At 43.8% G+C, this 22,669-nt stretch overlaps 1 protein-coding gene across 1 annotated transcript in view; it reads left to right on the plus strand.

Annotated features, from left to right (window-relative positions):
- The window catches only part of MAN1A1 (mannosidase alpha class 1A member 1), a 213,291-nt gene that overhangs the window by 104,820 nt on the left and 85,802 nt on the right, over positions 1-22,669 (plus strand). The window contains exon 5 of the mRNA XM_050949612.1: positions 20,731-20,825. Within this exon, the coding sequence (XP_050805569.1) occupies positions 20,731-20,825 (95 nt within the window). The remainder of the gene's footprint in view (positions 1-20,730; positions 20,826-22,669) is intronic.

Consider the following 22,669-nt stretch of genomic DNA (forward strand, 5'->3'; position numbering starts at 1 on the left):
GGGAAAGGAGTGACTGTGATAGAGATCTATAAAATCATGAATGGTGTGGAGGAAGTGAATAAGGAAATGTTTTTTACTCCTTTACATAATGCAAGAACTAGGGGTCACTGCATGAAATTAATAGACAGCAGGTTTAAAACAAACAAAATAAAGTATTTATTCACACAATGCACAGTCAGCCTATGGAACTCTCTTTCCAGGGGATGTTGTGAAGGCCTAAACTATAGCAGGATTCAAAAAAGAACTAGTTCCTGGAGGATAGGTCCGTCACTGGCGCAGCACCATGCTTCCTAGTGTCTGTTTGTCAGAAGTTGGGAGTAGAGAACAGGGGTGGATCACTTGATGATTGCCCGTTCCATTCATTTCTCTGAAACACCTGGCATTGCCATGGTCAGAAGACAGGATCCTGGGCTAGATGAACTATTGGTCTGACCCAAAATGGCTATTCTTATGTGCTTAAAGCAGCAGTATTCAAGGTTTTTCAGAAGACCATGGTTCAGTTTTGTTAGTAGTCTCTTTAGGATTGTTTCCTCCCTTGAGAGACCAGTTGTCTAAATTTTGCAGGTAGGGCTAGGTATTTTTGTAAATTAATGAATCCTGGATATCATAATAATCTAATGGGGTATATTCTCTAGTTCAAGGCTCTGCCGAACCCAAGATCCTTTCCCTCTTACTAACATACAAAACCAATATGAAACTCAAATGTTCTCACTCATATTAGCTGCTTTTAGGGCAGTGGTCCCCAAACTGGGGTGCACCCCACAGAGGGAGGGCATGGAGGAACATTCAGGGAGGTGCTGGAGGGCCCAGGCCAGTCCTCCTGGGGGGCGGAGGAGTGACACCCAGCCTGGCACTGCCGCCAGCTCTGCAGCAGCCCCGCCCCAGCTGTAGCTGTGCTCCTGGCCGAAGCTGACCCCCTGGCCTTGACTCGCAGCCACGGCTCCACTCCCAACCCTGGCCACGGCTCAGGTACCGGCCCCAGCCCCGTCACAGCGCCCGGCTGCTGTCCCGCTCCTGTCCGCAGCTCCTGACCACAGTTCCCAGAGGGAAGGGGGAGTGTGGACAGGTTCTATTATGGGTAACGGGGGGGGGGGAGGAATGATAGAAAAAGTTTGGGGATCACTGTTCTAGGGTGACTCCCTCAAGGTTACTCAGCCTATATCCCACATCTTCTCTTTCCAGAGAGTTGCTCCCATTTCCCTTTATATCCAAGTGCAGAAACCAGTTACCTGCCTCAAGAGCTGGCTCTAGGTTTTTTGCTGCTGCAAGCATGTGTTCACTAATTTTCCCAAAGCCTGAGAACATAGTATGGTAGTCTGATACCTCCTTGCTCATAACAACATTTTAAAAAGACCATAACCATGAAGTTGGAAGCAACTCACTCATGTCGAAAGATATTAAAATGAAGAGTTAAAACAAATTGATGCCAAAATGCACATTGACTTGACTTTATGGTTTTGTCGTCAGAAATGATGGAACGCTTGACCAATAACTTTGGTATTAGAATTAGCTACTTGTAACTAATTTTCATGCCAGCACATTCAGAATAAACATTTTTCTCCAAGAGATGAACAAGGGGAAAATTTAATGAAGTTCGGCTATGATTGTCCACTTAAACAGAGTAATTTAAATGATGGGTTAAAATATTAGTGCTGTGGCTTGATCTTGAAAATACAGTGTATGAATGAAGGTTTAGTGTTACAGAATATACTTCTACTAGTACAGTACAGTATTACAGAAGAATTGTATGAAATGCTAGCTAAACCTAGTGCCTTAATTGTCCCCTTGCTTTTGCCTGAATGGTAGCATATCTCTTTAAAATTCTCTGCTTCCATCTCCTTTAGTTCTGACAAGACATATTGCAGTATAAAAGTGTACGTAAGGTTCAAGTCATAATGCAGAACCGTTTTTTTGACATTGCTACCATTGTTTAACACAGAGAATAAACAGTTTTTAATGTGCTCTTGCTGTAATTTGTAGAGTGATTTCTCCTGTTTCAGCTAATCAAAAAGGAGGTAGTAGGTGGTATGTGTGTGCCTGTAGTGGTGAAGATTTCAAGACAAAGGGTTGGAAGTAACTGGAGCAGCTGGAGGAAGCGAAGAGATTGCTTTGAATGGGGAAGGGAAGTGAGAGAGGTAACTCATAGTATCTGTACATGCTAATACTTTGGCTCTTCATAGACACCTCCAGTTATGGTTTCTGGTCCTCCAAACATGAGGATCATTCAGAAATAGTATAATGCTCATTTTTCAGCTGCAGAAGCAATAGAATGTTATGGTTTTATTAACAGAAATAAATTATAGGTTTCAACTGCTGAGTGGGTATGTTTTTAACATAATTAGAGAATTTGGAGCACACTTAAGAATTGCTCATAAATTTACCGCGTTGGCAACACTGCACTTTAATCAATACATTCATTTCAGACTCTAAGTAAAAATTTGGGTGGCAATTACCTATTTACCTTTTTTATTCTATTCCCTTAACTTGTTATTGGGCAAGTCCTAAAACTATTGCTCACATGTGATATCCTTACACTAACAAAAAGAAATAATGAATTTCCCTCATGGTTTAGAAACTTGATCTCTTGTTGCTCTCAGTTAGATCACTTAGTCCCCCTTCCTTATTGCTTTCTGTTTATTTTATACACAAACTGCAGAAGACTTCACAATCCCTGTATTAAATTTAATAAAGGGTACAGGCACTTAGCATTAGTCAGACTTGTTTTGACAAAGCCAATAAGCATGATGTCTTAGATGTCAGGTTTTACCAGTCAAATGGACTCTAGCCAGTGATAGCCAACCTCTTTGAAAGAATTCTCAGTAGTAATTAAGAACCCAGACATTCAGGAGAGAGTAACCATCCTTCTTCATTGAGTGATTGCTCCCATGTATTCCACAGTAGGCATGCATGCTCGCCATGTGCAGCAGTGCTGGAAGTTTTTCCCTTAGCAGTACCCGTATTGCGGGAGCACCGCTGCAACCCCCTAGAGTGACGCCTCTATATCACGCTGTAAGGGGAGCTGTGCAATCTCCCTCCATCCCCCTCATCCTTCTTGCTGCCAGTGAAGGTAGTTGGAACTTTGTGCTCCAGCTCTGCTGCAGTCTTTCTACTCAGCCTTAGTGGTACCATTCTTGGAATTGTTACTTCAGTTGTTAGAGCGGGCTCGGGGCATGCCCCAGGCTTCAAGTCATGTGACTCCTGTTGCCGTTCTATGCCTAAGAGTGATCCGCACACTGAGTGTGTCTGCTGCTTGGGTGAGCCTCACATCAGCGAACGTTGTAAGATCTGCAGGTCATTCAAGCTGCAGACCAAGAAGGAGAGAGACATTAGACTCCGTGCTCTTCTCATGGAATTGGCGTTGGCCCCAACTCAGGCACGCCAGGCAGACTTGGCACCCGCTGCCACATCGTCGGTGCGTAGCGAGGCCCCTTCTACCAGCTGGCACTGCTCCCCCTCCAAGAAACCTTGCAGTGGCGCTAAGACAAGGAAAGAGGGGAGGCTGGTCCCACGTCGGGCAGCCCATGGTCCCCCCCCGATCTCAAGGCCTCCGACTTGTGTTGAGCAGAGCAGCCCAGCACCATCCGCCCGCACATCTCCACCAGTACAGATGCCGTCGACACCGGAGGCAATGCAGGCTGCGAAAGACATTGAGTCTGCTGGTTCCAGGCTTGCAGATGGTGACGGCTCCCCGTTCTTGGGGCAAGCCCCCATTGGGTACCCATCAGACCTCTCCTGCAGGTCACTGTTCCTGCTCCAAGGGCCGCTCCCAGCACTGTTCAGTGCACAGCAACCAATCATCCGGCAGCTCGCACCGCCCTCGATGCCGACCGGGCCATCCTGGTCACCACCCGCATGGGAGTCTCAGGGACCCTCTGCCTGCCTGCCAGCAAGTGCAGGCATTGAGAGAGGCACCAGGAACATTTCCTTTCGCGATACGACTATCGCAGCCATTCTCGACAGCCGTCATTGTTCTCCTTCCAGTTCCCACTCAACTGGACGTCGCGCTTGGGATTCCCCTCACAATGACTTGGCACTGGGGCATCGGAGCTCCCGCCACCATCATGGGTACCAAAGTAGCACTTTGGGCAGGTACCGGTCTTCAGCGTCGAGGTCCAGGTCCCAAGGGAGGTGACATCACAGGCACCGTCACTCATACCATTCCCGTGGGACCGTGCACTCAACAGTGACCTCGGCACCCAGCTGCCCATCCCCGGCACGTGCAGCCCAGCCAAGGCAACTGCCACCACCAGGCCTTCAACTGGGTCAGTGACAAGGGGCCCCGTGGCAGGAACAGTGGTGCCAGTGGGCACCATGACCGATGACCGCCCAGGCGGGTGCCCACTCTGTCAGCAGAGTGTTTTAGGCCCTATCAGCCTCTTCCGCCCTTCTAAGAGACAGTTCGGCTGGCCATGAGTCAGTGGACCCGCTCCTGGACTTTGATCTGGGTCTCAATCTGCCGGTACTGGCCGAGGCCCATGGCTCTGTGCCAGCTCTTTCCCCGGCACCAGACAACACCATAACGGCGCCCCCGCTATCAATCCCTCAGGAGGACTTTAAGGCACACCAAGACCTGCTGAAGTGAGTGGCATCCATCCTCCAGCTGCAGGCCGAGGAAATGGAGGGCCCTTCCAATTCCCTGTTTAATGTGTTGTCCCCCTCAGCACCAGACCGCATGGCTCTACCCCTGCACCAGGGTGTAGCCAACATTTCCCACACCCTGTGGCAAAATCCCACCTTCTTAGTCCCAGTCTCCAAGAAGGCTGAAAGGAAGTACTTTGTGCCAGCCAAGGACCATAAGTACCTCTCTTCCCACCTGGCACCTAACTCACTTGTGGTAGAGTTGGTAAACCACAGAGAGCGAAAAGGCCAGCCCGCACCTACTCCCAAAAATAAGAATGCCAGACGACTGGACTCCTTTGGTAGAAAAATGTATTCCTCAGCAAGTTTCCAACTTAGGCCTTGCTGAGCAGATATAATTTCAACTTGTGGGAGTCTCTGGCTAAGTTTGAGCCTCTCCTCCCAGACTGGGACAGGAAGGACTGTAAGGCCTTGGTGGAAGAGGGAGCAGCAGCGAAAGCGGCCCTGCAAGCGATGTTGGACGCAGCCGACACTGCGGCACACTTGATGGCTTCAGCGATTTTCATGCGCAGGGTGTCGTGGCTCCTCCTGTCTGGACTGTCGACGGAGGCCCAATCCTTTATGCAAGTCCTCCCATTTGATGGGAAGGTGCTCTTCGTGGCCCAGAGAGTTTTCAGGCTGCATGGGATGAAGGATTCTCTTACCACCCTGCAGACCTTGGGGCTCTATGTCCCTCCAGCTAAGGACAAGGCCAAACTACAACCGTCGGCTCAACCTTAGAGGAGCAGATATGAGCCCCCGTATAAGAGACTGAGAGACCAAAAATGCCAGTCTCAGCGACAGTCCCACTCCACCCCACAGCCTGTGCTCTCTAAGGGCAAGAGGCAAGGAAAGAGGCGGTTTTGACTATTTGCAGGGGGGCTCCAAGCCAGTATCCAGGGAGACCACCCTATTAAGAAAGTTTTGTGTTCTGCAACTGTTTGTCTGCCTTCTACATGGCGTGGTCTCGTATAACATCGGACCAGTGGGTCCTCAGCACCATTTCCAAGGGCTACATGTTGCAGTTCACTTCACCCGCTCCAAACCACCCGCCTTCCCTGGGGGACCTGGAGCATGCCCATCTCCTAGGGCAAGAGGTGGACTGTTTACTGCACCTGGGAGCGGTGGAAAGTGTACCAGTAGAATTCCAGGGCAAAGGGTTCTACTCCTGGTACTTCCTGATCTCGAAGGCCAAAGGGAGCCTCAGGCCCATCCTGGACCTCCGGGGACTAAACAGTTTCCTGGCCCGCTCCAAGTTCTGCATGGTGTCCCTGGTCTCTCTTATCCCCTCCATGGACCCGGGGAACTGGTATGCGTCCCTGGACCTCCAGGACGCGTACTTCCACATCCATATTTTTGAGGGGCACAGGCGCTTCCTCTGCTTCCTAGTGGGGCTGGATCACTGCCAGTTTGCGGTCCTTCCGTTTGTCCTATCCACGGCAACCAGGGTTTACATGAAGTGTATGGCTGTGGTAGCGGCCTACCTCAGGCAGGAGGGGATGCAGATCTTCCCATACCTGGACGATTGGCTTCTCAAGGACGACTCTCAGTCCGAGGTAAAGACCCACGTGGAGCTGCTCCTCTCGACATGCACCGGTCTCAGCCTAGTAGTGAATGAGACCAAATCAACCTTAGTTCCAGTTCAGTGCATAGAGTTCATTAGAGCACTGCTGAACTCTTTGAGAGCCACAGTCTCTCCCCCCCTAGACAGGTTTGAGGCCCTGAGAGATCTCATCGCCTTGTGTCACAGCCTTCCCGGTGACAACGGTGAGAGTGTGCCTTCAAATTCTGGGCTACATGGTGGCAAGTACGTATGTGGTCCGCCATGCCAGACTCCGAATGAGGCCCCTCCAACTCTGGCTAGCCTCCCAATTCTCTCAGGCCCAGGATGGGCTGGACAAAGTTCCCATGGTTTCGTCCCCGATACTGGTTTCCCTTCAATGGTGGTCTTGCCCGAGCAATATGCTGCAAGGGGTTCCCTTTCGGGATGCCAGCCCGTCTGTAGACCTGGTGACCAACTCGTTGGACCTGGGTTGGGGAGCCCACATAGGAAACATACAAACCCAAGGCACATGGTTGATCCCGGACTTGTCTCTTCACATAAATGTCAAAGAGCTCTGGGTGGTACGGTTGGCGTGCGTGGCCTTTCACATGCACTTTTGCGTCAGGCTGGTCTGAGTCCTCACGGACAACAGAGCTGCCATGTACTACATCAACCGGCAAGGTGGGACTCGCTCTCTAGCCCTCTGCTGGGAAGCCCTGAGCCTATGGGAGTTCTGTATAGCCCATGATATCTCCCTGAAGGCCGCACACCCCCAGGGCATCTGCAGTACGCAAGCAGATCGCCTCAGCAGGGTCTTATCTTCTCAGTACAAGTGGTCGCTTCACTCAAAGGTCGCTCACCAGTTCTTCTGAGAGTGGGGAGTTCCCCAGGTCAACCTCTTTGCAACCTGCCAGAACTGGTGTTGCCTCCAGTTCTGCTCCAGGGGAGGTATGAGAAGGGGCATGATCTCCGATGCGTTCCTCCTGTGGTGGTCAGGCCGGCTCCTTTATGCTTTCCAACCATTCCCCCTCATCGACAAAGATCTGCAAAAGGTTAAAGCAGAAAAGGTGAGAGTCATCCTCATAGATCCTGCGTGGATCTCCCAAGGCTAGTACAGGACCCTCCTTTGCCTCTTGGTGGCTCCGCTGAGGATGCTGCCGCTTCACCCAGACCTCCTCTCCCAGAATGGGGACTGCCTCCTCCATCCCAGTCTAGCCACGCTCCACCTGACAGCGTGGTTGCTCTGTGGCTAGACGAGGAGGAGGAGGGCAAGTGTTCGGAGCAGGTAAGGCAGGTCCTCCTGGAAAGCAGAAAGCCGCCCATACACCATACTTACATAGTGAAGTGGTCCAGGTTCTCCAAGAGAGTGAGGGAGCAGGGAGGCTCCCTCTCTCCTCCGCAGCTCTTCAGCTTATCCTGGACTACCTCCTGTCTCTTAGGACCCAAGGATTGGCACCCGCCTCAGTCAGGGTACACTTGTCGGCCATATGGGCCTTCCACCCTCCAGTGCAAGGGCACTTGGTCTTCTCCCAGTTTATGACCTCCCACTTCCTGAAGGGCCTTGACCGCTTGTTCCCATACGCTAGACCCCTTTGCCACAATGGGACCTGAACCTGGTTTTTTCACGACTCACGGGTCCTCCCTCTGAACACCTGGCCATGTGTTCCTGGTTTTACCTCTCATGGAAGGTGGCCTTCCTTGTAGCAATCTTGTCTACCCGCCGTGTCTCGGAACTCAGGGCCTTGACCTCGGGAACCTCCATATATGGTCTTCCACAGGGATAAGGTCCAGCTTCGCTCACAACTAGCGTTCCTCCCGAAGGTGGTCTCTACCTTCCGTATGGACCAGAGCATCTTTCTCCCCGTGCTCTGTCCTAAGCCCCATTCCTCCAACGAGGAACGCCGCCTCCACACACTCGATGTTTGTAGAGCGGACCAAACCATACCGGAAATCCTCGCAGCTTTTTGTTGCCTCAGGTTGCCCCCTCAAGCGCTCAGCTATCTCCACCCAGCATCTTTCCTGCTGGATTACCTTGTGTATACGCACCTGCTATGACCTGGCAGGGGTTCCCCCACCACCAAGTGTTAGGGTACACTCAACAAGGGCTCAGTCCTCATCAGCTGCCTTCGTGGCCCATGTCCCTATTCAAGAAATTTATAGAACGGCCACTTGGGCTTCAGTTCACATGTTCGACGCCGGGTTTGGCAGGGCAGTACTCCATCCTGGTCTATCGCGAACTCCTACCCACCTACAACAGGGATAGCTTGGAATCACCTACTGTGGAATACACATGAACAATCACTTGAAGAAGGACAGTTACCTGTTCCATAACTGGCATTCTTCGAGATATGTTGCTCAGATGTATTCTGTATCCCACCCTCCTTCCCCTCTGTCAGAGTTGTCCGTTAAGGAACCGAGGTTGGGGGGAGTGTGCAGCTCCTCTTATAGCGCAATATAGAGGCACCATTCTAGGGGTCGCAGCAGCACTCTCCCAGAATGGGTACTGCTAAGGGAAAAACTTACGGCACCAGTGTACATGCACGCACATCTACTGTGGAATACACCTGAGCAACACATCTTGAAGAACGCCAGTTACGGAACAGGTAACTGTCGTTTTCCTACCATGCAAGAGAAAACATATGGTCATTTTGTGCCTCATAATAGATGTCATATGAAGGTGATGGCCAGAGTTTTCTAAGATGTGCTGAATATACTAAACTTTAAAAAGTTGCTGTCACCTGAAAATTGACTCTATCTAAAAATGTCATCATGGGGTTCCATGTATGCCTCTGTCATTTCTGTATCCGATTACAAAGAGATTTTTTTCCTAACTGCCAGTCCTGCCATCTCTGGTTTCACTTCTTCTCACATATACAATAAAGGATTTAAAGGCTGAATGTAGCTGTTAGTAACACCTGTCTGGCCATTGCTTTTAATGGAGTGCCTGGACATCACTGGAATTCACTAAACATTTTTGCTGAGCAGAAGAAAAGTATAAAAACTTACTGTCACTTGCCTAAGCAGCTATGACTTGAAGATACAGCACAGGTCTGTTAGCAAGAAATTGCCAATGTTTACATAGGGTATGCCTACACTAGCTGCCAGATCGATAGTGATCGATCTATCGCGTCTAGCGTAGATGCAACAAAATAGATCCCCGATCACTCTGCCATCAACTCTGGAATTCCACTGCATGACGGGGGAGTGGCAGCAGTCAACTCGCCGCCGTCCTCATGGCCAGGTAAATCGACCTAAGATATGCCGACTTCAGCTGTACTATTCGTGTAGCTGAAGTTGTGTATCTTAGGTCGACTTCCTGGCCTGTTGTAGACTTAGCCATAGTCACTGATCAGATTAGAACCACCCTTGAAACTGAATCAACAGATACATGGTGCATGAAGTCACAATCCTGAGTTCTGAATCTGTCTCAATTTCTACTGTTGTATACAAAGAACAGGGCACTTGCGAGTAAGCTTTAGCCTCTATATCTCATTAAAATGTTCAATCCTTGCACTATTATGAGGAACACAATGTAAATAAATAGTTGTGAAATCTGCTGTAATTTTTTACCCCAAAACATAATAATTGTATAGCTCCATTATTGGGTCTGATCTCTGTAAATGTAAATAAAAAATGTGCCATATTCAGTGGAACAGTTATGGAGGAAAACATCTAGAAACTGCTTCAATCGTCGGTTCTTCTTTCAAACTAAATGGGAGATATGTGGCATCTCTCGAGTGGTGGAGGGAGGAAGGGGGAAATAATGGGGGATCTCTTTATTAAAATGGCTACCTGTCAGTGATAGACGCTGAACAAGTTTAGTATAATTACAGTTGTCCTATATTATCCTCTTCTGATAAGTCATCTTACTAATATATGATGTTTCTAGTATGGGAGCTCACAGCAAGAGCTGGTAATTCCAAATCCAATTTCAACTTTAGCCTTTAAACGTGAAATATACAATGTAACCTTAGAATTACAAACACCTCGGGAATGGAGATTGTTCATAAATCTGAACAAAATGTTAAGGTTATTCTTTCAAGCATTTACAACTGAACACTGACTTAATAGAGCTTGGAAACTTTATTATGGAAAAGAAAAATGCTGCTTTTAACCATCTTAATTTAAACGAAACAAGCACAGAAACAGTTTCCTTACCTTGTAAAATCTTTTTTTAAATTTTCCCTTTATTTTTTTAGTAGTTTACTTCTAACACAGGACTGTACTGTACAGTATTTTCTTTTTTTGGTCTCTGGTGCCTGATGGCATGTAGACTCTCTGGTCTTTGTAACTGTGAGGTTCTATTGTATTTAAATAGTACATATTCAATTTCTGCCACTTCATGTTTAAACAGAAAAGGAAACAATTACTCTTTTTAAAGGAGTACTGTATTTTTTCTTGATGCATAAACAAATCCCACTACTGTTCAGTGGAATTATACATGTGCATCAAGGGGGGAAATAGTATGCAGCTATCACAGTGATAGTGCTGTATAAGAACTTGAACAGAATAGATCTTGTGCATAAATGATAGTAAAGTAAGCTTTAAATGTTGACTTTTCTTGAAGGAAATATTGAACTAGTGTGTTTTAGACTTCTGAGTGTAGTGCAGACTTGATGAAACACCCATGCACACATGATACCTCACCTTACTGGCAGACAAACTGAGGAAATTTGTTGTCCCGCAGAAACCACCACATTTGAGCTGCCATCTTGCCTTTTTTCTTGTGTCCGACTACTACTGTTTACAAAAGTTTAATGCACCCGGTCACAACTTCTAAAAACAAAAGCACAGTTTCTATAGGGGTTGTTGGGCTCATTCCTCTCATGGAGGAAATCAAGGGCACCAGTCAGATGGAGTGTATGCATCGGACTTCAGATCCAATATTTCTACACTACATGAAACCTGCAAGTCTCTATTTACCTCAAACCCTTGTGATGCAACAGTAATGAGCTCCTCTGATCAGTTGTGTTACAAGTTTCCTCCACTTTTTAAATTTAAAGGCAAAGAATTGTTTCAAGTCACTCGTGAAAAATGTTTTGTTTAGAAATATATAGATTATACCCTGGGAAGTGTGACTTTGCAACAGAATAAAAACAGTATTTGCTATTATATGGATGGTCACCTTCATAATATGAAGGAATTCCTCAGCTCTTTGTATCCCAGAGCCAGTCTCCAACTACCTGGTTTCTGTTCCTGTTCCATCAAAAGGGGAGTGTCTCAGTTTACTACTGCTTACTCCTAGTAGTTAACACTGCACTGTGACCGTTGAGGAGCTCATTAAATCATTGTTCTGACATACCAATAAGAAATTCGAGTAATTGATACCAAAATGAATAAAATTAACTGGAAGTATAAATCAACTAATAGGAGTACTGAGTAAAATACTATGCCTATTTCTGTTGTTTTACTACAAAATTTAATACGAATAAGGACTTTTAGGAAGCATTTGTTTCCCACTCGCAAATAGAATAAGCTTACAAATGTCCTGTGATGCTGAACCTGAAATTTAACAACCCATCTCCTCATTTGCTGTTGACATTAAAGACAGCCACTGCCTGCACAAATTGCGTGCCATCAGCGCTTACTTTCAGTCTTTATGTGCCTACCATAGTGATTTAGGAGCTTATTCTATTGTTTAATCATGGCTCAAAGTCACTTAATGGCATTAGAATTAAAAGATATAGCCAGATTTAAGAGGCCAGGAATGAACCTTCTGTGAGTGCTTTATGCTGCTTAGAGAATGTAATTATTGATTCACAACATAGCTCCTATTGGGTGCCTCCCTCCTTTCACACAAACTGCGAATCAGTTCTTAATAGTCAGCTCTCTGAAAAGATAATTTTATATGCAAAGCGCTACCCCTTTTTTGGATGTGGTGGCTCACAGCATCTAAAATGAAGTTTCTCAGTTTGCTTTTGTAGCACTAGGGTTTGGTACACTAGGCTAAAGGAACAGAAAATTAGGAAGCAGATGCTTGTGGCTTAACAGAGGAACTGGGCTTAAAGATACTCATTACTGGTGGATATGGAGCAATTTTACTGGGACAGCTGTTTCCTTAATCAGGAAAATCTCAGACCTCTAAGATGACATCCAGATGTATACTGTCTGTCTTCGTAGTGTGATATAGTATGTCTCCATGTTATATATTGTATTCTTTACTTAAATGCATACATGTTTGTATGTATTACCACGTAAAGGATGTTGTTAAAACCATGGAGTGTTAAGTTTCTTTCTTCCTTAGCCCTGGAGGAAACAGAACCATGAAATATATTGCATTTATGTTGCACTTGTGGCCTCCTGAGCTACTGTTTATCCCAGAAGAGATTAGTGGACAAGTAACATTCCATTTCTATGTGCAGCATTCCAACAGCAATTAATTTAAAAAAAAATCTGTCATAGATTGTGAATTCTGTGGAGTATAGACCTGTGGCATATGTCTGTACAGTGCTTAACACAGTGTGGAGCAGGATCCTAACTGAGGGCTTTGGGCACTACCACAGTACAAATGATAAATGTGATATCAGGTTACTTTCACCACGCACATAGGTCATGTGAAAGCAGGGATTTGACATTTACACTGGTCTGAGATCTAGGATCAGTATACAGTTGTGGACACCTGACAGTTTTAACGTCTGATATCTTGCCATCTTGGGCTTCCAGCCTTTACAACGATATAAAACATTCTATGTCTGTTCCTACATTATAAGAATGGTACCTCAAAACTCTGTCACTGATATGTTGAGACTGAGATGCTATTTAAAAAAAAAACTGGGCATGTGTAGTGCTAAGAAGACTATAGGGGGACCTCATAATAGTCTTCAAATGTGTTAATGGCTTTTATAAAGAGGGACGGTGACCAAGAGTTCTCTGTTTCCGCTGAAGGTGGAACAAGAAGTAATCTACAGCAAGGGAGATTTAGGTTAGATACTAGGAAAAATGTATAGATTTAAGGATTAGTTAAGTAATGGAATAGGTCACCAAGGGAATAGGTCACCAAGGGAGGTTGTGGAATTGCCGTTTTAGGACGTTTTTAAGAACAGGTTAGAGAAACACCTGTCATAGAAACACCTGTCATAGATGGTCTAGGTATATATGGTCCTGCCTCAGTGAAGGGGGATGTACTGAGTGACATCTCAAATCCTTTTCAGCCTTCTGATTCTGTGACTTCTGGATTGTTAGTCGTTCATTAATTGCTGTATAGCTTTTTCAAACACCACTCATATCTGAAAATTAAATACCTCAAGCTGAGAAATTTATCCATTTGTATGTTCCTCTAACTTCATTTTCAACTGTATCAGTAAACATAAACCTTAAAGAAATTACTGACACCAGTTATAAATATCGGCCACGTTAGCAATTACTGCCCTTTGCCTCCAGATTAAGGGCCCTTCCTCAAAACTGTTAGATTGTTTTTGCAATTTATGGCTACATAAGCACTTCCTGAATGTACAGAAGATTAACCAAAAGACACAGCTTAATATAATTGAAACAAAACCCTCTGTCTTGTGGTTTATTTTATGTATTTATTTTTGATTTGAGCCTAAAGTTGAGCAGTCACCTGCCTCATTGCCAGTTTCAAGCATAACTCTGAATTCAAAATATTATACAGCAGTTTCTCGTCCATCTCTGTTTAGTTCTGTCTTCAAGTTGTTTAGTGTTTTGTGCTGGGCATTACTGGCCTCCATCAAAGATTTCAGAACACAGTAGAGCTACACTTTAGTTCCCCAGTTACAATGTTTAAAAATTGTTATACATGTTAGATACTGCTAGGATTAGCAAGTATGATTGATTAATTTTTCAGTGTTTGTTGCTATGTATATTTGGATTAAGCATAGAAAGCTCTCACTAAGCCAATTATTTCAGTCTGATTAAGCTCTCCAAAGCCTTTTCTGACTGGGTAACTTCATGGCACTATGTGACTCTTTTTTGGTACGATGATCATTAGAACAATAGCAAAGTAATTGCCTTTTCCTGTGGTTCATGGTACCAGAAAATAGCCAAAGCTAATCTATTGATAATGGTGTCAGCATTTTGGTTGTTACATTAGGTAACACTTTATTTCTAAATAGAATACACTTTCAGAACAATTTTATTAGTCTTAGTCAATGAGTAGCGTGATACCAACAGCAATTTGTCTTAAGGTTTAACTGTTTTGTAAAATTATGGGTACATTCCATGCTCTGACTCTCAAAATAACATCATTCTAAAAATACAGAATAGTATGTACCACATTATGTATTTATATATGTTAAGAAATACTCCAGTATCATATTTAGGGATTTGACAATTTATGAATAAGCAGATAAGATAAGAATTTAGCCACAATGTGTTAAGCTAAGCAGAAGATTTAAAATAACGATAACAAAGGTAACAGTAACTAACTAAACAACTAAGAACATCAAAGACCTTCAGCACTGACTGATATCTAAATTCTGGGAGTGCAGTATAACAGAATTTTTAGGGCATGGATACCAACGGAGTCTGTATGTGGAAATGTTTTGTAGACTACTACACATATTTGACTGAGTCAGATTTCCAGTATAGATATAAGATGCACAACATACTGTTACTGGCACATTTATTTATTCACTTTTGGATTTTTCATGACAAAAATTTCCTAGATTCTATAGGAATACTGTTACTTGCATCTGTTTAATGTGTTTCTTTACACTGAATAAAATTAGACCAAGGCTGTTTCAAAAGTTGGAGCCTAAAGTTAAGCTCCTGAAGTGCTACACACGCTAACTCCTGTTTTCTGAAAATCTTGTCCAGAATATTTAATTTTTGATAAGGATATTGTGCGTTTCATGTACTTTCATATAAAAATATTCAATAAACATAAAGGGGCTTCCATTATAGGATCTGTATCTCCCCATTTTGCTTTACTACCACAGTGTATACACTTTCACATCTCACTTGCTTTTTTTGTGATGGTGAAGGGAATTAAATCTTCAGCAATGTGCTAATATACTGAGTTTGATATATACTACACATTTAGAATTCTGTGTTTTTTCTCTGTATGTGTTTGTTTCCATTTCAGTGACCTACAGAGAAGCAGTTCAGAGTCTTACGGATTTTTTTTCATGTGTTGCCATGTTTATGGTGATTACCTTATAATCACTTAACAAGTTATTCAAATGTTAAACTTTAACTTCCAGTTTCATCATTCTGCAAAGAATTCTTTCAGGGGTGTAGGTTTTTTATTTTATTTTTTTTATTCAATCATATACCACAATGCATAAATTAGAGCTTGGAGCTGAAGGATAAGATAAAATTACCGCATCATTTCTGGTGAAGGTTAATGTCTTTTGATGGAGTTACAGAATGCCCTTTGATTTACAATAATTCGCCATGCTTGGCTGTGTATTATAGTTAGAATTTGTAGGAGGCACTTATTCCTCCTTAGTGTTCTGTTGTCCCTTTTTCCTGATCACTTCATTAGCAATAGTTATTAGGCTAATTTGACTTTCATAGATATTTGTCATTCCAGGTAGAGGGGATCATTTTTCTTTGAGAGTGAATATGAATGCTGGTTTCATTCAGAAGAAATAACCTATTCTTGGATTGTTCATTCCCAGAAAATAGCTTTGCCCACAATCCTGCAATTAGATCCAGGTGTATAGACCTTTGTGCCCATGTGGATGTTAATGAGGTTCCACGGCGTATAAGGGCCTGCCATCATAGACATGATTGCAGGACTGGAGCTTCTGTTTGCTAGTTTGAACTATTCAGTTCTGAATATTTGATCTACTATCTTGGAAATGAGGCTTTTATTTAAATTCACAATGATCAATTCAGTAAAAGAAAAAAGTTTCATGCGAGTACACTCACCACTTCTGCATCCCACATAATCAGGGCCAGCTCTGGCTTTTTTGCCGCCTCACGCAAAAAACCAAACAAATAAAAACTGCAGGGGCCGGAGCAGCAGCGCGCGCGCGCACACACACACACACACACACACACACACACACACACACACACACACACACACACACACCCCACCTGCGGGGCGGCCGGAGCGGAAAAGCGTGTGCGCACGCACACAAAAAACACCTGCAGGGCGGCCAGAGCACCAAAGCGCGTGCATACACACACAAAACTCTTGCAGGGCTGCCAGAGTGGCAAAGCAGGAAGAAGGGGAAAAAAACCTCTGGGGCGGCTGGAGCGGCAAAGCAGGAGAAGGCAAAACAAACCCTGCAGGGTGGCCGGAGCAGCAAAGCAAAGCAAAAAAAACAAAAAACCTGCAGGGCAGCCAGAGCCAGGGTGCAGGGGGACTCCCTGTGCTGCAGACGTGCAACGTAGTGTGTGCCCAGTCTGGGTGGGCAAGGGGGGACGGAGCGGGAGGGAGAGAGAGAAGGGGGATGGCCAGGGCTTCAGCGAAGTGCTCACCATGCGGCCCCTCCTGCCGCACTGCCTGCCGGGAGGGCTCTGCACTGCTCTGGTCGGCCAGGAGGGAAGGACGTGGGCTGCCCTGCTGAATTTGCTGCAGGGCGCCCCCCTCCTCTGCGCCGCCACCCCCTAGAGGGCAGCTGGAGCGGCAAACCAAAAAGAAAAAGGGGGAAAAAAAGGATGGCCGGAATGCTGCCCCTTGGAATCTGACACCCCAAGCTCGAACTTGCTTAGCTGGTACTTGGAGCCGGCCCTGCACATAATAGCATGGTGAGTGGGTGTAATCGCTCTAAGTAGACTTTTAAAAAACTAATTTATTTAAAGTCTCCACCCATACAGTCCCAAGTTGGTGTCCAAGTTCACTAGAGCACATAACTTAAGTTCTTTGCGGAACAGGGTTGGCTTTCTGAGTTTGGGGGAGGTCAAAAAGGTGCTTCACACAATTTGAGAGATGAATGAACAAATTATAAAAGCGATTATTGTAGGAAGGTTGCTGATGAAAATACAGTGTATGTAGATGTGGTTATTTTCCTTATCTTTTACAGGTAATGGTTCTAACCATGGTTAATACTGTAAAAGACCCAGAATTAAAATTGAGGACTTTGGATGACTTATTAGTAATAGGGACCACAATACACATAGGCATTGTGTTATACCAAGGCAGGTCTATGTACCTTATAGACAAAGTATTTTATTTTGCAAAATTATTAATCTAGCCTCTTTCATGAAGAATAAATTTACTTAAATATTTTTATAGAGGCAGAATAAGTTAATAATTTTAATGTGTTCACTGAATGAATGAAATGACAGATCAAGTTTGGTGTCTGTTGACTATGAATGGAGTAGACATGTTTAAAATATTTTGAGAGAATATAGAGCAAAGTTTAGTAAACATTGGCTAAAATATATATTGGCATGTGGATATGTCTTTAAAAATGAAAGTTTCAACTTCTTAATTTTCCTCAACTTATAAAAGGCAAGTACCCTATGAGTTCTTTTGCATAGCATTTATTTCTTGCACACTGTTAGAAAATTTATGGTCTGCAAAAGAAAAAATGTTCTGAGATAGATTGAGCTAACTAATTGCAGCTAAGATCAGTTTTTCTTGTTAGTGCTGCTGAACTGTATTAAAGGTATCAGTGAAATGAATAAAAAATGGCTTTAGCTATTAGCTTTTTGTCTATTCAAGGATGGTGATTTTTTGCTGGATCACGTTCCAATTCGATATGTTCAGCCATTCACACAGCATTATTGTATGCTTGAAATCACAATTGCCAGTACTGTTTTACTCATTAGATAGTTACCGGGCAGTCAGTAGTATAGTCATGTTAAATTATAGTCGTAGATAAAATTAAGGAATGTCTATAGTTCCTTTATTCTAGTTCAAATTTTGAATTTTGGAAAGAAGTAAAATTATTAACATCTATTGAGTAATTTTTTTTAAATCTTTGTTGCAAGTGAAAAGAGTAGATTTTTATGCTCAAGACTTGTTCTAGAATGTTAGTTCAATTTAAAAATTACTCTGGTCCTATTTTCCTAATGGCTTTTCCTTTTCAATTCCTGTACTTTTAGCTACTAATTTTGAAAAGGGTGTTCCAGTTAACTTCCTAACATCAATATACTTAATTTTTCTGATGTTTTAAAGCTGATGTAATATTTGTTCAGCGCATTACAGTTCGTATGAATAACTTATGGCTTTCCTTGCTTATCTAAAAGTGGAAAAATATTTCTTTAATGCTTAATATTAGAACCATTAGTTTTGGCTAACCAATCCTTGTGTCTCCCTGAAACAGACATAGCAAGTTTCAAGGAAATTGAGATATGTCAACAAATAAATATAACAAGATTGAATAATGGAAGTTTTATTACTGAAAGTTGTGAATAATTTGAAGTTCAGTATTGCAGCATTAAAACCTTGATGTTAAATTAGATAAATGAATATTTTTTTGTCCAGAAGCAGTTACTCTAATATCTCTTGCTGAGCCTGTGTATAGGCTGCTTAAAATGATTAATACAGCCGATAATGTACCACAATTATGAAATCATGGTCATGGCCTTGTATCCCGTATTATAGTTAAATGTATGTATGCTTTTCTTTATAAAAAGCAACTCTGACTGTCCCAGGGCACATGTCTTAAAAATAATATCCATGAAACATTGACAACCATCAACCTTGACTCTTGTTCCACAAAATAAAATACGTATTGCCACAGTGTCTCATTCAGGTAGAACCCCAAGAAAAGATATGATCTCATACTATGTCCCAAAGGTTATCAGAGTTGACCTCTGTTGCATCAGTGGGCAATTCCAGCATGAGTGAAGTCCAACATGATATACTATACCGCCAGTCCCTGGGTGTTTTAAATATAGAGATTGGTAGCATGAGCTGTCCAGTTGACCTCCACTGTCATGATGTCATACTTGAAAAAGAGCTGGTCTCTCGAGTAGCTAGGGCAACAAACAAAATTGGTGTTTATAAATCAATCTAAATTTGAATTGCAAACAGAAAGAAATGGAAAGCCATGCAGTCTTCATAGACTTATTTTAACATGCTCCCAATAGCTAATGCCTCCAAGCAGGGAGACAGTTGAATTCTACATTAGCTGTGGTTTCAAAGTATCCTCTACATCAGAGATGGGAAAACTACGGCCCATAAGCCACATCCGGCCTGTGGGACCCTCCTGCCTGGCCCCTGAGCTCCTGGCCTGGGTGGCTAGCCCCCGACCCTCCCATGCTATTCCTCCTCCCCCGCAGCACTGCTGGTACAGTGCCCTGGGCGGTGGGGCTGTGAGCTCTTGCCAGGCTCTTGCCAGAGTTGCAGCCTGTCCCGGTGCTCTGTAGCGTGGCTGTAGCGCCACCAGCCACAGGTGCTCCAGGCAGTGCGGTAAGAGGGCAGGGAGAAGTGGGGGTTGGATAGAGGGCAGGGGAGTTTGGGGTGGTGGTCAGGGGATGGGGGTATGGATAGGGGTTGGGGTGGACAGAGGGCAGGGGAACGAGGGTTGAATGGGGGCAAAGGTCCTGGGGGGGGCAGTCAAGAAGGAGGTGGGGTTGGATGGGGCAGTGGGGGGCAGTCAGGAGCAGGGGTTCCAGGGGCAGTAAGGGAAAAGGGGTGGTTGGATGGGGCAGGGGGCGGGGGGGGCAGTCAGGAATGGATGGGATGGCAGGGGGCAGTCAGGGGACAGAGAGGGGTGGATAGGGTAGGGGTCCTGGGGAGGGTGGGGGGCATCAGGGAACGAGAAGCAGGGGGGGCTGGATAGGGGACCCTCCATACAGTTTCGGAAACCCAGTGTGGCCCTCAGGCCAAAAAGTTTGCCCACCCCTACTCTACATTAACCCCATGCATACTGTAAAGCAGTCTGAAGGACACAGCCATATTTTGTGGCAAAATCCATCTCATAATGAAAATATAATAGACTACTTTGAATATGCGTTTTTCTTCCTTCTTAGAAAATTGAGCCTAGAATACCGATTTAAATTGTGATATATATCAAACTGAGAATTGATGCTTAAAAACATGTATTGTCAATATATTCATGAGAAAAACTAAGGTGAAGAAGGAGGCACTGTTGGAGAGAAAATCAGCAATGGTGACTTTGATATTTTAATGCAGCTGGGATAATTCTTTTTTGTATGTCATACAAAACCCCCATGTGATTCAGAGCAGATAATAGCACTTGAACATCCAAGTATTGTAATTGCTGTCCATAAATAGGTTTCTGTATTAAATTGGAACAGGTTTCCTGTATTAGAAAAAACTCTTCTTGAAGAGATCAGGTAGGGCTCAAAGAAAGCCTTCCAACAGTTAGCTCAGTCCAGCCTCAGCTGACTATTGGCAGTTGGTGAGAGCAGAACCCATATTTGCAGTATTGTTATAACTAGATACTTTTTCTCTAAAGCATAAAAAGTTCTGTTGTGTTTCCTGCTGATAGTTAGACATATTGAGGTACTTCTAAATCTTATAGATAGAATGCCAAGTGTAACTTTTCCTTTGATACTAAAGTATTGTATCTTCCTTTTTCTTCAACATCTCTGCACAAACCCCAGGGTGCTATACTATGTAGTCTTAAGGGATGCTTTGTAAAACACTGCCAATAGTAATATCAACAACAAGATTGATTTCCTAGTACTTAGTACATTTTTTATACTATGTAGTAATATGCATGATTTTTATTTTTCAGATATTTCGAAAGAAAGCAGTGGAACTTGGAGAAAAGTTGCTCCCAGCGTTTAACACTCCCACTGGAATACCTTGGGCATTACTTAATATTAAGAGGTAAAAATAACTATTTTTTTGTGAATTTAGCACACATGAGAAGGGCTGCATTCAGTTGAACTAAAACTGAAGTCCTGTCTTTATCCACAGAACAGATATAAGCACAGGCAGCAGCATATACTTCCTCAGGTCTGAGCAGTGTACCTCAGACTTTGTTCTGAAGAGATCACCTCTGAGCAACAAGGATAATTCAGTCATGTCCATTCAGTCCTTAAACTGTCAGTGGAGACTGTTAACAAACATGCCAATTGAGAGGGAATTTGTGTTCACTCTGAACTTGGGTGATACCAACTCATTACACAGGGATCAGTGAACAGCCACCAGATGGTACAGAACTTGTTCACATTTTAATATTCTAGAAAATTTTAGTCTTCCTACATGCTCAAGGGGGAAAAATTCCTATAAGATCTTACATTTTGCAGTTCTGAACTTAAATAAATTTAAAATAAAAAGTTAGAGAACATGTGAATTCGTAAGTGTGTTTCCCACTTTCTTTTTCTCACTTACTGTGCTGCTAGTCAGCTGTCCTGTGCATGAGTGTAATAGAAATGCCCCACTTACCAAAATAGATGTGTGATGCTGAAATAAAATAGAGATTTTCCCCATTTTAGCTAGTTTTGGAAAGCCTTTTGGGGGAAACATATTCTCTTCTGTATTTTTTTTATACCATGCTAATCTCAATAGTAACAGCACTTTTGGGAGTATATTAAGAGATGTGAGTAACATCCATCACTGGTTCATTCTCTTTTCTCTTCCTCTCCCCAGGGAAAAAATGTTTTTATGCAATGCAGTGTTTTGGTTTACTAAGGTTTTGTTTCAGGTTTTTTTTAATATACACATTGTGTGTGTTGAAGGCAGGTTGAAGGAAATATGCCTTGCACTTGGGGCAGAAGGTGGTGAAGGAAGTAAGTTTATGATGGTTCTTAGTTTCTTTGGGAGAAAGACTGGTCCCCAAGAAAGCTCTGTGTCCTGCACAGATGAGCTTCATCTTTATTGTAGAAAGTTCTGTTTTATCTGAGGGTGGAGTTGTCAGCCACGGTTCTCATCCCAGAGAATGATGATCATTAGATACTCTGAGGCAGGCCATCAACTGCCCTCAAGACCTTGAACTTGACTGTCTGCTGTATGAGAATCCAGCATAGAGAGTAGAGGATGGGTTTGATTTGCTCATGGTAGCCAGTGTTGCTGAGGAAGCATGCTGCAGTGTTATGAATTAGTTGGAGTTTTGAAGGGATGATGGCTTCAATCTATGGTACCACAGGAGCTCTGAGGGAGCACAATACTGAGATTCTGGTACGGTCTTGGGCAGTGAAATCAGACTCTGATTTCAGGGCCAGGGCATCAAGGATGTAGTAGATTCAGCACTAAGTGGTTTGGTGCCTCCTCCTCCCCCAAAATTAGACCTATTCTGAATGCTTTAGGAACTGAACTCTTTTGCTGGCCAAACAGAAAAATCAATTGATTTCCCAGCTCTAGCGTCAGTATAAGCTTTGTCCTTTGCCCGCCTTGCTTCAGGGAAGCCAGTGTTTATAACATTTGAAAGGGAGATTGTGTATGGGACTGACACTTGTGGGCAGGAGACAAACTGTGACATGCAGAAAAGTAGTTTGGATTGCATTTGTCATGTTGGGCCAGTCAAGGGTAAAGCTATATCCCTGGGGACAAGTTCCTATACAATACTTTTCTGTTCTGGATGGAAATTGTCTCCAATGTTTGAGCGGAGTTGGATATTTTTGTCCCTATTATTCCCATTAAGACAATGTTACCACTCTTCCATAAACATCCTGGTATTATTTTCACTTGTCAGAAGTAAAGGGCATGAGGCTTTCGGTTGTTCCATAAAA

Source organism: Gopherus flavomarginatus, chromosome 4 (genome assembly GCF_025201925.1).
Source record: "Gopherus flavomarginatus isolate rGopFla2 chromosome 4, rGopFla2.mat.asm, whole genome shotgun sequence".
In the NCBI taxonomy this organism is placed as follows: Eukaryota; Metazoa; Chordata; order Testudines; family Testudinidae; genus Gopherus; species Gopherus flavomarginatus.